Raw genomic sequence first — 14719 nt, forward strand, 5'->3', positions numbered from 1 at the left:
GACCAAATCAGTCATACCCTCCACATCATACCCTCAGCACCCACAGCAAAGCTTCTGGATCACGGAAACAACCAAACCAAATGGCTAAGCTATAAGGAAAATATTTAAGTTGGAAAAAAAAGCTCCTTTAGGTTGCCTCTAACACCTGCATAATTTTCTCTTGTTGCCTAATTAACAGCACTACAGCATTTCCTAAATTCAGGAGAGGAAATACCGTAGATATCATTGCAATGTTAATTACTCACAGACAAAGCCTGTCAGGATTTCAATGGCGATGAAAGTAACACAAGTCCATTCACAGGTGCTGGGAAGAAGCTTCCATCACAGTTCAAAAGAAGTGAAACAAACTTTTATTCTGCCATCGAAAGTGTGGGGCCCTTCAAGCCAGACTTGTCAGCACCCTCGGGGTCATTTACTGTTAAGCGGTGACTGGAAATAGTTAAATACACTTGCCTGAGCTCACTTCCAAGACAGTTTTCCCAACAGCTAGCCTACCTCCATGCCTTCTTGACCTTCTTCAAGAGATTAATTCCAGCTCTTTCTAAGCTGTCCTTGGAGAGGATGTTCTCCAGCATTCCTTCCAAGTGACACTAACGCTGAATCAGATGTGACTTACAGCCATGACTTCCTAGCAGCTCCTCAATTCCTTTTAAAGGCCACCCAGAACAATCACCTTTTTTTTTTTTCCTTTTCCCTCAGTGGAAGAGCAATTAGCACTTAAACCTTCAACACGTGTGTGCTGAATGCTGTGGTTGTGCGAGCTGTGTGCTCATCAGCTGCCATTTTACACTGCTAATCCAAAAAGATGCAGTCATTTTTCCTCCATGGTCACCTCTACATAACCTTCTTGGCGAGCTTCAGTTTACCTGGTTATTCGCAGCGAAGGGCTTTTGCATCTCAGCTGGCACGGGGGTCACACAGGAAAGATGCTGATCTAGAGCCACCATCATTTCCTTCTGTAGTATCGTAATATCTTTGTTTTCTGCAGAGGTTGTGCTTTCACATTAAATACTGCCTTCCTTTTAATGTTGCTTAGCACAATTTATCTCTATATAAAATGATTACTGCCTTGAAAATAGTTTTTATTTTTTCTAAAAAACAGCAGCCAATTCTTAAAAGTGATACCTCAACTTCCTCTTCTCCCTTCGGTGAGCTATGAATTAAAAGGCAGCTCAGGCACAATGTAACGAGCTAACAGCATTTACTCAGCAAGGAGAGGAGAGAAACCTGGAACCACAGCAGCACAAACATTTCTGGGGGGGGTGCAGCAGAGGGTGGGAGCCCCCGTCTGCCTTTCCCCAGGAGGGAGAGCACTGTCCACATACCCTGATGCTGCATTCTCCATCTCACCCACTCCAGCCCAGCACTGTCACCACGGTGGCACCTCACCCTCCTTCCTTCTGGTGGCTGACAAGCTGCTTGCCTGCTGGCAGAGACCAAGAAAGGGAGCTGCAGCACAAACCTCTTTGGCACATCAAGTTACAAGCACATCCCCCTGGCACTGCTGATCCCCCAGGGAAAACGAACACAAGGCCTGGCTCTCCCAGGTTTGTTTTTGCTGAAAGCTGCTGTTACAGGGAGACTCTTCTGCTAGGCTGATTTTCCCCAAGCGTTTGTGGTTGATTGAGCTTACAAACTTGCACAAAACCTTAGCATTTCAGAGCATCCCCTTGCACACCTCCTTGCTAATATTTGCCCATTCCCTTCCCTCTGTCCCCAGCCACTCCACTGGTATCAAAGCTTTGTTGTCAGACTCTTTCTTCATGCCCTAGGCTCACAAACAAACAGCATCTTTTGTTCTTCCCCCCCCCCCAGAAGACCAGGACACACAGTACGAACGAAAGCGCTCACACAAATATCAAGCTAGCAGCAACTCGGTCTCATTTCGTGGCTCCGCTGAAGTGGTGCAACCTATCAAATCATGGCAATCCGGCACCTTAAATCGTTCCTTTAGGCTCAAACATATTGCTCTGCACAAATGCTGGACTGCACCTCCAAAATAAACATTAAGTAGGTAAGAAATGTGGTACAAACTTTGTTGTTGGTTTTTGTTTTTGGGTTGTTTTTTTTTTTTTGGTTTAAATCTCTCTCATTTCAGGGAAAAAAAAATAAAAACCAAAACTGTTCAGACAATTATTTATGATAGCCTAACATCTTTAAGTAGGAGTGTGAAGGAGGTTGCCAGTCCACAGCTACCTTTCATTAAAATCCTGGAGGTCAGCATGGGAAAAACTATCCTTTAATGACCAGATAAATTATACATACCAATGAAACTTCGTCATAAATGAGAATTCTGGGTTGTTGTGTTTTTTCCTCAGTTCTCACAGCATCTTTTTCGCCTGTGTAACACACAGTATGTGTGGTTCCTATTTCTTAGGGGAAAAATGGTTTGTTGACTATGACAGGCTGTAATTAGACTGTAATATAAAGCAAGGACGGTGTAATGCTTTGTGTTCACGCACTGTGCATCACAATGGGATGTCATTCCAGGTTGCCTGTTCCTTGTGCCTGCCATAATAACCATCATTAGCAATACAAGTGGGTAAAAGCTCTTTTCTTTGCATATTTTCCTTGCAAAGTCAGCCTACAGGTTCCATAAAAAGACAGTGATATTAGACTGACCCTGCCAAGCGTTTGGGATTCACAATGAGCACACTTGTTTGCTTCCTGAGCTAAAGCTAACCCACCACAATGGGTTCTGTGCAAGGACAGCTCCGGGTCAATCAGGTGTAACCGCTGGGCTCTGCAGAGCAGGAGGTGTTTCTGAGCACCCTCACCACTGACAGAAAGCCCCAAGACAGAGGTGCAGGTAAGATGTCACAGGATCTGGGGTCCAGACAGCACGTAGGGAGGAAAGAAAACAGAAGGGGGTTCCAAAAAGGGAGTTCCAAAAGCATTACATCTGGGTGAAGCAGTTCAGTCCGCATAAATGTCAGACCTGCTCACAAATCAAACCAGTTTTGAAGACGCTCCCCCATGAGGCATCCTGTATTTCCAGCTCCCAGGCAGAACAAGGATTTTCCAAGCTTCCAGAATTGAACGCAGCTGCACAAGTCCGTAAGTCAGTTCAGCTTGCAAAAATACAAGTTGTTGTTTGTTTTTCTTTTATTATTTATTATTATTATTATTTTTAATTATTATTATTATTTTTAATTTTACCCAGGCTGACTTCTACTTCAACGCTGGTTCCAAATCCCTGAAAGTGTTGAAGATACAAACAGCTGCCCTGTCTGAGAAAGGCCACAGACATTTCCGGGTGGTTGAAGCTGTTAAGAGACTGCTACAGAAGTATGCAAAGGACAGAGTAGTACAGCAGGTACCACGAGTAGAAAAAAAAAAAAAATATATATATATATAAAAAAAACAGAGATACTGTGGAGGAATAGGAGATGACAATGCCAGATCACAGGAGAACACATAGGAGCAAGACTCCTATGAATTGACCCATGAAAGACCCTGAAAGTGAAGAGAAGGGTGACCTTGGTCATGCAGGAATTCAGAAAGAGGACAAGTGACAAGGTCACACAGTAGGAAGCTCAGCCTAGCTGAGCGTTGTCTGAATTGGAGGGAGGTTTTGTGTATATTAGGATGCAAGAGGGAAAGAGGATGCAGCAATCAACAAGGAGATGTTAAAAGAGACCTGAAGGTGGAAAGAGAGAAAACAAACGTGAGCACAATAGGTGGCATCTGAGCAGGGTCTTCTGAGCTCTTCCCAGGACCTGGTGAGGAGGCTGATAAGGAAATGACTCTGCCAGGCTTGCTGCAGCAGTTACGCTGCTGAGAGATCCCCGGAGATACAGAGCCATGCCCGAGCTGTGAAAGCTCTGCAATGCCACTTCCCACCTCTGCCTTTCTTTGCTTTCCTCTGTGAGTGGCTCCCATTTAGATGCTGCGATAGAACAGGTTTCCCATTTGCATTTTCCAAAACAAGCCGATGGAGTTGTTTTAAAAAATAAATAAATAAAAGCTTTCCTATGACCTTGGCTGGAGAAAGCCCACAAATTACTTCTGATATTTGACTTGACCACTCGTAGGAAACAAAGAGAAGAACGTTTCAGCATTCCTGAGCCCACGTGCATCAGTGGCAGCAGCCTGGTTTCTCCCAGGTTTCAGCTCCAAGAGCTAAGCCTTCCAGAGAAGCCAGTTCAATACAAAAAGTTGCAATATAAATGGGAAATAGAATACCACACGTGTCTAATTACTCTTCCTCTGCTGCCCTAGCAATTAAGAGCACTAGCGAGTGATGTGTGGACCGTCACCTTTGTGCTCTGTGCGCTTTCTCAAAGGTTGATTTCACACTCAGCACGGCACATGGTGCACATGAAAACAAAGACCTCTATTTTTCCGTGGCAGTGACGGCTTGTGAAAGCCTTGCAGCACTTTATTATAGCCTCTGTCAGGGAAAATGCTGCTGAAACATCCCCAACATATCAAGTCCAGCACAGCCTCTCTTAGTGAAGATCTCAGGAGAACAGCATGCATTTGGTGGTGTACTGACGACCCCCCTTTTGTTTCTGAAAGGCAGATACGGGGATCTGCAAAAATTTAAAAGAAAAACAAACAAACCACAACCAAGCAAAGATCTGAAAGATCTGCAGAAAATAAAACCAGTCACTGAGGCAGGGATTTTTCCAAGGGAAATTAAGTGGGACAAACTTACTGAACAGGAAAATTGGGACCTGGAGTACTGTGAACATCGCTGTCTCGCTGTGACCAAATTAACTTTCCTGTGACTTAAAAGAGAGCTGACAACCCCATGTGTGATCCGAAGTAACTTCATATAATGCAGGTTCCTTAATTTACTTCCACTAAGGTGGTCACCTGCTGTAGCTTGCAGGAAAGGTGGTGGTCTTTGTGGAGGGGTAGGGCTCCAAGCACGAGCCAGACAGACAAAGAAGCAAAGCTTTGTTTAATGAGTTTAGTGCATCAAAGGAGGGCGTACTAAGTATATTTTCTGTTGAAAAACCTACTGCCTTTGTTCAAGGAAATGTAAATGGTTTCATTTCTCTGTGAGAAACAATTCACTTCCTCCTTCTTCTATCAAAAGGAAGTTGCGGGGATTTAGGCAGGAGGACAACATTAACCTCAGAGAGAGGCCACCTCTGAAATCCACCTACACCTACGAGTCACTCACGGGTGCCTCAGAAATGCTGGTTTGCTGCTTGACCTATTTCTAGCTTAAGTAAGGGAAAAAAAAAAAAAAAAAAAAAAAAAAAAAAAAAAAAAAAAAAAAACACATTGATTTTGCAAGTAGTTGTTCTGCAGAATAAACTAAACCCAACCCGGTGTTTATTTGGCATCCCGGGGATCTGTTAGAGAGGTCAGTGGTGAAGGTGCAGAGATTCAGAACAAGAGATAAAGAAAGATGAACTTGTTCTCAGTTCAAGAGGTTGATGCTTGCTAAAGCTACCTACCTGTCCTGGATTTCCCTCCTCCTCTCCCTTCCTGCAAGAACCTGGTAGATAAACACATCTTATAAACACCGAGAATGCCCTCAGCGAGGAAGCTGCTCGCTGCTAAGCCTTCAGAGAAGAGCTGAGCTCTCACCAGCCCCTCAACAGGCAGCTTGGCTGAGACCTCCTGCGGTGGCTGTGTGTGTGCCAGGCTGCGTGGAGGTGGAAACCCACAGGACACTGCCCCCCGACCTCCACGCAGACATCAGTTCCTGCAGCCAAAGCTGGGAGAGAGAAGTCTTTTCAGTCCAGCTCCCTCTCTCTGGCCATAGCCACCTCATAGACTGGGAGCGCACACCATGAAGCTCCCCCAAAAGATTTCACCCAAGCGTTGGAGGAACTGAAGCCTCCCTCCAAGACACGTGGAGGACTGGAAACGCCAACATGCCTGCACACACCCTGTGTGAGGAAGCACAGGGGGCAAAATGGCCTTTGAGGCCTATCTGAGGCAGCAGGGCCTCAAGGAGCAGCCTGAGGGCACTGCCCCAACATGGGGCACACGTAGGAAACAAGAACCTGAAGGACACGGTGCTCGCATTTCCTTATTTACCTCAGGAAGCCCAGCCCGTTGGGATCTGTCCCTGTTTAACACAGGGAAGCACTAATGGGGCAGGAAAAGATCCTCAATTCTCCACAGAAAAGACTGCAAATTGTACATGTGGGTAGAATTGGGCCAGGAAATTCAGCTGCCCTGAATGTGGTCCTGAATGAAAGAGAGGAGGGAGCAAAGCGGCGCACTTTCACCTGGCTCCTGCTAGGACACCAGCAATTATGCACACAGCAGCATTAAGTGTAATTAGGCAGAGTGGCCTATTTTGTGAGCTACAGAAATGAAGTGAGAGTGCCTAAAAGCAGCTTCTTCTGGAACAGAGCGGGGAGAGGGGTTACAAGGAGCAAACACCACCTAAAAGCGTTGGTGTCAGCTCGCCACGCTCTCCTGACAGGGCAGCCACAGGGACATGGGAACCCACAAACTTTGGCAGCAGCAGGATTGAAGATTTTGTAATCTGAGGCCTTTACCCATGCCTGAGGCCAAAATACCTGATCAGCACATTACAATCAAGCCAGCAGGACTAATATATCAGATACTATTGAGAGCTGAAGAGGAATTTCAGAGGGGAGAAACAGCAGCTTCTCCTTAGCCAGAGGCTGTCTGCCAGTAAGGAGACGACAAAAGAATATCCAAGGTGAAACACAGGGAGCTAGCTGGAAAATCCCCCCCTTCACTATATGAATGAAGAGTGTTGTCCTAGTAGGAAAAGACGGGGAAAAAAAAAAAAAAAAAAAAAAAAAAAACACAAGAAATCACTATCTCCTGAACAGATTATTTTTTTTCCTGAGCACTTCTGACCCAGTAGCTCTCCCTGAAATACTCCATCTCAGAAAACAGAGCTCTAAGGTTTGCAAGGGAATTATGCACCTCACCTAGGAATGTGAGGAACGTGAGGGGAGTGATGCTAGGAAGAAACAGAGACCATGTAGGCCATGTTATGCAGCTAACTCTGTGGTTACTTTCGAATTAGATCAACACCTCAAGAAAAAGTGACTACTCCCAAAATAATAAAGATAATAATAGTAACATAACTTGAATATTAAAAAAAAGGAAAAAAAAAAAAAAGGCAGAGAGGCACAAACCCACTTCCAGTAGACGCTTTGCCAGCATGCAACGAATGCACAGAGTGACATTTTTTTCCCTGCTGAGGTTGGCTCTGGGGTCTTCATGCCACTCCTGTGCCCTAGTGCTTCCTCACAACCTCATCGGTTAACCGAGTCTTACAGGGTGACCAGCTTCTGAAATTTTACTGGGACTGTTAGTGCCTCCATGCAGGAGGGACACTTATTTCTGCATCCTGTAGCAAAAACCTACCTGGGAAGTGAAGAGAGCTCTTCAGTTGTCCCCGTGACTGCAGGTACCATGTGCCTACCACTTTGGTTGTTTTTCCTGTGGAAGTCACAAAGGCTTGAAGGCATTTTTTTACCCCCTAAGAATGAAAATAAATCACTACAATCAGCTGCCTTTCGTGAGGTGCTACAAAACAAACTGCAGTGGCAACGTTATCATTTGTAACAGATTTAGCCTGCAGGACCAAGTGTTAATTTAAATTTTAAGGTTTAAAAATAGTTTCCTGTGACACCATGTAAATGCAAGGTATGGCCACCACAAGCAGACCCAGACTGAACACAGTTGTATTGCTTGGAGTTATTTATTTCTGCATGTGACGGCTACTGACAAACCTTGCCTCATTACTCTCCTCCTATGCCCCTGCATGAATTCAGGATGCTGGAACGGCTCCGAGAAAGACACAGAGGATACAAGAGATATTACCATCCTAGTGTCATTGCTACACGAGGAGGTTCTGCTGCCCAGGCTGCCTCCTGAGCTGCTTCCTCCAGGGCAGCAGCTGGGCCAAATTTGGCCAAAACTGAGCAGATTTTCAGCAAGCCATACCCCTACCAGAAGCTCTGATTTCTCCAGAGGCTGAGGCTTTGCCCTGTAGAGATACTGCAGCTTCCCAAATAATAGGCTTTGCTCCTCTTCCCTCGCCCACAGAAATAATACTTTCCTAAAATACTGATCCTTTCCTAAAAATATTCAGCTGTAGTCCTGCTTGGCACAGAACAGCTCGAGCCACGCAGTTAAATCTTGCCAAACTTACAACAAACTGAGAGCAATGTCCAATTAGCAGCAATCAGACAAGCTGCTCTTCGAAACAGAGCCACCAAACACCAAAACAGAAACAGCCAATTCCTTTATACGTGTACAGGCTGAATGCAAGGGAGAACAGCAGAACTGAGCGCAGCACTAAGATGCTGCCTACCTTGTGTTTGCTTGGGAAGCAAAACAGGAATAGGAGAGGCCAGGAGTTGACCACTGAAAGGAAGAAGTCTTCAGATGCCGAGAGGCAACAAGGCAAGGTATACTCAGAAAAACAGCAATTTCTCTCCCCCTCCCAGCTTAATGAAAGGGTACGCAGTGAAGGGAACCAGAAGGACATCTATCCTAGCATTTCGAGATTACACGTAGCTGGGTGCTCCTCACACCATGATTTATTTGCCTGTGCTCTGTCTTCCAAAACGATCACCCTGACCACACGCTGCCTGCCGTAGCCGGCTGACATCCGAAGGCCACTGCCCTGTAACTGGGTTGGGTTTGGGGCAGCGTAATCCTCGGGGAGGGAAGGACGCGGGAAGAGGGAAGTAGGGCACAAGAAACTAATTTCTAATGTGAAGTAAACCATATCTAGGGGAGGAAAAAAAAAAAAAAAAAAGGGACAGAAAAGACATAGAAACCCTTAGCATCAGTCTTACAGACTGGCTTTCCAGAGAAGCCAGCTTCTAGGCTACGGGCTCTTCTTCCATGCAGCACATCCTGAAAAGATGAATCATTTCCACAAACGGGCTTTTAGCTGAATGTGTTTAGAAAGAAAAAACAAACCATGCAGACACCAGAACTAAAAAACCCACCCCCCAAACATACATATATGTCCAGGAAAAACTGGCTCGAATATCACAGATTTGTCATATCATGCATTTCTTGAAATAGAGGGTCTTTCGTAATCCTATAAACATAAGGAATGATGGCAATGGTAGGTCAGTATTAGAACAAAAGGTGTTTTTAGCTTCTTTAGCTGTTTCAGCAAATCAGAGTGGCTACTGAAGGAGGTGCAAAGCTTTTGGTCTTAAGTGTCCTACTTTCAGACCATTAATGGCAACAGAGGGACACCAGAAGCCACACTGCTCAGGATCCTCCCCAGTATTTGCTGGAAGTTGCATTTTAGTCCTGTTTAATTCCTTTTTGCCATTTCACAAAGAGTGGCACTGCCTTCCTCCCCCAGCTGCTCCCAGCAGCCTGCGGGGAGCCGCCACACTTACTGATGTCCTTATTTAATGCTTCAGTCATTCCTCACGCTCCTTCACAGAGCACGTCAGGGCTTGGAGACAGGTCCACCAGCAGGTGCGCTGGGACTCCGGCGTGCTGTGCAGGAATACAAACACCAGCTAATTAAATCTATTGTTAAAACAATTTGTTTCTTGCTGGGGCCGAGTCATCTGAAAGCGTTTGAAGAAGGCGGGTTTCATTTCTGAGGGCAGACTGCCATCTTCACTCGGGAGCTCCTCACCCTCCTCAAATTATTTTAGATTTCGAGTTCGGATCGGGAGCAGAGTGAGAAGATACACTAAAACAATAATTAAGTTAAAAATCCAAGGGCAAAACTCTAACCTGTCTCTTAGCAAGGGCAGCGTTCAGCAGGAAGATCCACGATTTAGCCTGCCTGTGTTAGCTCCTCGAAAAAATGAAAGCAGCAGAGGATGAGACCAGCAGCACAGCAATCCATAAAGGTCTATTTCTAATGAACACCTGCCCCCAAGAGGGCATTGTGCATATGGACTTCACGGCTCCCAGGCACCCACCACCCGTCTGGTCAGGTCAGCAGGGCACGGGGACGGCATTGCCATCATCCCTCCGGCCCAGCTCTGCCTGGGAAGCGAGGAGAACGCCTCGTTCCTGCTTTCCATCCATTTGTTTCAGGAATCTTTTTCGGGAAAGCCACAAGCAAGCCAGCAGCTCAGCCTTCCAGGAAACAAAGCAGCCAATACAAGGCACGGTCTCCTGCACAAGGACACGCTCTGCTGCTCCTGAGACCAGCCCCATCTCCAGGGCTGACTCTCCAGGCACCTTCAGGGAGCGTTTGAGGACGTGAGTCCAGAGCAGCTCCTGAGAGCAGCCTCCAACAGCTCCCACACCACTGAAACACAGCTCCATAGCCATGGCCCTTCACCAGCAACTTTCCAAGTGTGGGTACCACAGACCGGCACGGCCTAATTACAGGCCAGGTTCTGCAGTCCTTAATTGGACAAAAATTAATTACGGCGTGCCAGACAACTCATCCTCTTCCTGAATACATAATGCTCTCTGATGAGGTTCCACACAGACAGGTAAGTAAATCAGCGTGAGGAAGAAATTTAAGTGGCATTCATTTGGGACAGTCAAACCACAACACACTTGCCTGCTTTTCTAACTTAATTGTACGTGGCTTTAACTCCATGCAGTGAGAAAAGCTGCTCATTTCCAAACTTCCCTCCTGACCCCATCGCCACACAGCTCCAACGTCATTCCCAACCCCTGCCCAAGGGGGACTTGCTGTGTTCAGCTGTATCCAGCAGCTCTGGGGCTCGTCACTTCCAGCCTCACATCCCACACGTCTCTGATTACATCCAGACTTATTAATGCTCTTTATTAGCTTACTTAGCAGGCATGATTTTGCTCAGCTACTCTCCCCACCGTAACGCACTATTTTGCTGTGAGATGCATTCTGAGATGCACATTTGAAGCAGCACACAAAATAATTATAGCGGTGCTTTAATCCTATCGGGGGACAAAATAACCACGCTAGGAGACAACGATGGTGGCAAAGGTAGGCCCTGACAGTGCAGCTTCATGTCAGATACCCACGCGGTGCTGTGTAAGTGGCACCACCACCCTGACTTCCCTTTGGTGTCTGAACAACCTTGGTTAACCAAATGAATGCCCATAGGGTTTTCTGTTCGGCATTTATCTCGTTCTGCTGAATTTTTAGGGAACCCCTTATCAGTCCTTGCAACCAGCCTCACAGACTTCCTGTGTTTGAGCACAATATGGGCAAGATCTGATGGCAATCAGCTGTGGGGAATCATAGCCAGAGCATTTTAAGCAAACACCAAATCCCAAAACAAGAGGAAAGCAAGAACAAGCAGTGTGTTACCATGCACAGCACTCTACCTGCAGCGTTGCTTTCTCCCTCACCAAGGCTGCTGGTGAGGAGCTGTGAGACCACGGCAAATCCAGGCTGCAGCTGTACACGCACAGCTTTCACACAGCACTCAGAGGTGAGGCTTTGCACTTTGCTGCTTTTTGCTTCTGTGCCTTCGATTTTCCAGGTCGGCTTAATAGCAGTGCCTAAAATAACTCCACAGGCAGTTTGATTTTGCAGGGAAGGATTGAGGGCAGCAGCAGCACTCCAGCTCCCAAGGCAGCTTGTGTCCAGCACGCTTTTCATGGGATCTGCCCCATTTTTCCTACTGCCCAGACACCAAACAGGCCAGGCCTTGATTACCTTTAAATAGGTCACTAAATAGAGCTTGGCAAGCGAGGGGCAAATAACATCAGTAGCGAAGTGAAAGCACCTGCCAACAGAATAATGTTCTTTACTGCTTATGTCCCAGCTGGGACAAGACAGCCTCACCTTTGTTTGCTCCCTCTGGTGCTAAGACACAGGTTGTAAGGCAGCTCCAAGGTACCTGCAAAAAAAAAAAAAAACCAACCTGCCAGCGGGACGCCCTGCAGCCCGTACCCAGCCGGGTCAGGTCACAGGCCTGGACCTGTGAGGAGTGGGAACATTTTGGGGGCAGAATTTGGAGCCCTCCAAGGCGAGGTGCTCCACGCTGCGTACCTGCAGAGTGCTCAGGCCCTACACGAGGTTAACTCGGAAATCTTCCTGAAAATAAGCATCTGTAAGCCCAGGGGCTCAGCTTCCTTCTCAGGCACCCGTCTGAAACACACCAGTGTGATCCGGGTACCACGGGCAGCAGGACCTGCTGTGGAGGGATTGGAAGGAAAAGAGATTTTTATATTTTTCTACCAATAAACGTTGAGCCAACAGCTAACAAGGCAAAAATCCACTTCCCAGCAACCTACGCACAGCACAGCACAAGGAGCCCAGGTGTCTTTCCTCCTCCTCTGCCCGGCAGCATCCTGCAGACACGAAACCCCTCCTTCGTTCCTGTGGCTGCCTTTCCCTGGAGCTCCTTCCCAAAAGTCCCCTGCCGTGCTGCGAGCTGCGGAGCCGGCTGAGCAGAGGGACGGGCAGCAACGCCTGCATGGCTGCAAACCAGCCCAGCTCCTCTCGGCTTAGCCCGCAGCGTACAGGAGGGGGAGCGTTTGCTGCAGTATTTGCTGCAGTACTTGCTGCTTCCCCGTGCCCACCTGGGCTCGCTCTCCCGTCCCCCTGTTAGGGGAGGACTCCTTGAATCATTTCTGAGCCTGCGTTTGTCTCCCTCAGCCAAGCTCGGCCACAAAATTACCCCTTCCCTTTTCAGCATCACTCGTTGCCTCCTCAGTTTTCCCACCCTGCTTTAGACAACGTCTCATGTTATTACAGGGGGCTTCAAAGAGGTTTCCCGTAAACAAGGATTTGATCTACAAGCTTTGGGGACACGCACATGGTTTGAACTCCATCTCCTGTTTCAGGAGCCACACCAAGCATCAGCCAAACCCCTGTAGCTACACACACGTCCTCCTGGCCAGCAGATCACAGGCAGCTGCATTTTCCTGAGATGTTCTGGTAGTAAGAAGGGAAGGAAGGCCCGGTGTAAGCATTTTCCCTTATAAAAATATCCAGTTTCATTCATTCAGTTATATATTCAGCAGATAACACTCAGCATCGTGATCGCTGCCCCTGGGAGCCAGGGCAAAGCAGCCCCACAGCACGCGTGGAGCTGTGTGTGCGCGGCTCCCCCGCTTTCATTTCAAGTGACCTCGCAAGGCTGACAAGCTGGGCTCACGAGAGGCCTTTTCTCAGCCTTTGGTTGAGTCTCACCCCTCGTTAGAACCCATTTAAGCAAAATATATATTCAAAACTTAAAAACAGCATCTGGGACCGCAGATGTTTTGTGGTCCTGGGCTCCTTTTTCTAGCCAGAAAGGCAACGTTGCAGCTCATCGTCGGCTAATTCTCTTGAAAACGCAAACGAAGAGGAGAAAAATGGTTTAAAAAACACCTATGTAAATAAATATATAAAATAATACGTATTTGGCAGCGAGAGTTCTCCCCGTGTGTGCACGGACGTGCCCAGGACAGCCGTGGTGGGCAGCAGGGGACACCCCCCGTCTCACAAAGGCTCTGCCCCATCACAATGCCCGGGTGAGCCCTGAGGCCCGCGGTGGCAGCTGTGGGGCCATGGGGGGAGAGTGAAGGCCGCCGAGTGCCACGCACCATGCGTTGAAGTTCCCGAGCCCTGGAGCAGAAGGCCCGCTGTGGTGAGGCCCGCCGGGATCGCTCGACATGCCGAAAACCGACGCGGGCGAGAGGCTGCTCTGCGCGCTGGGCTACAAGCTGGGCCAGACCCTGGGAGAGGGCAGCTTCTCCAAGGTGAAAGAGGCCACCTCCAGCAAGTACAAGGTCCCCTTGGCCGTCAAGGTGGTGGACCGGCGCCGAGCCCCCCCGGCCTTCGTCTACAAGTTTCTGCCACGGGAGCTCTCCATCCTGCGCCGGATCCGGCACCCCAATATCGTGCGCATCTTCGAGCTGATCGAGGTGTGCAACGGCAAGCTCTACATCGTGATGGAGGCGGCGGCCACCGACCTGCTGGAGCTGGTGCAGCGGCGGGGGAAGCTGCCCTGCGTCCCCGAGGCCCGCGACATCTTCGCCCAGGTGGTGGGGGCCGTGCGCTACCTGCACGACCGCAACCTGGTGCACCGGGACCTCAAGTGCGAGAACGTGCTGCTGGCCGCCGACGGCCGCCGGGCCAAGCTGACCGATTTCGGATTCAGCAAGGAGGCCGGCACCTTCCCGGACCTCAGCACCACCTTCTGCGGGTCGGCAGCCTACGCGTCCCCCGAGGTGCTGCTGGGCATCCCCTACGACGCCAAGAAGTACGACGTGTGGAGCCTGGGGGTGATGCTCTTCGTGATGGTGACCGGCTACATGCCCTTCAACGACACGCGCATCCGCAGCATGCCCCAGCAGCAGAAGAAGGGGGTGCTGTACCCGGAGGGGCTGCCCCCGCTGCCGGAGCCCTGCCGAGCCCTCATCGCCCAGCTGCTGCGCTTCAGCCCGGCCGCGCGGCCCGGCGTGGGGCAGGTGGCCAAGAACAGCTGGCTGAAGGGGGACATCTGAGGGAGGAGGGCGCTCACACCTTGGCGCAATCAATGCTGTAGAGGAAAAAAATAGGCGTTAATTGATCGTTTCCAGCTGCGGGCTGTGGGCGGGAGTGAGCTCGACGCGTTGGTGAGGCCATGTGGTGGTTCAGGTGGTGGTGGTGGTGTCAAGAAGGTGGCCGTGCCCCTTCACAAGGGGGACAAATGAGCCCACTGCACGTTAGGCTTCAAGCCACGCTGACCGTGGTGAGCAAGGGCTAAGAGCAAACCCTCAGGATGCTCACCCCAGAGCACCTTTAGGGGCCAGGTCCGAGCTCCCCCAGCGAGCCAGCCTTGTTTGCCACCAAAACGGGTTGAGATGAGGTGGGGGAGAAGCGGTGGTCCCGTAAATCACTACTGCAGAGACAACG

General features: G+C 48.9%; 1 protein-coding gene across 1 annotated transcript; it reads left to right on the top strand.

Annotated features, from left to right (window-relative positions):
• The first annotated feature begins 13494 nt into the window (after positions 1 to 13494).
• TSSK6 (testis specific serine kinase 6) lies at positions 13495 to 14328 on the top strand. The gene has a single exon (XM_032190613.1). The coding sequence runs from the start codon at positions 13495 to 13497 to the stop codon at positions 14326 to 14328; it is 834 nt and encodes a 277-aa protein (XP_032046504.1).
• Positions 14329 to 14719: the final 391 nt, after the last annotated feature.

The sequence above is a fragment of the Aythya fuligula genome, chromosome 6, assembly GCF_009819795.1.
Source record: "Aythya fuligula isolate bAytFul2 chromosome 6, bAytFul2.pri, whole genome shotgun sequence".
Classification (NCBI taxonomy): Eukaryota; Metazoa; Chordata; class Aves; order Anseriformes; family Anatidae; genus Aythya; species Aythya fuligula.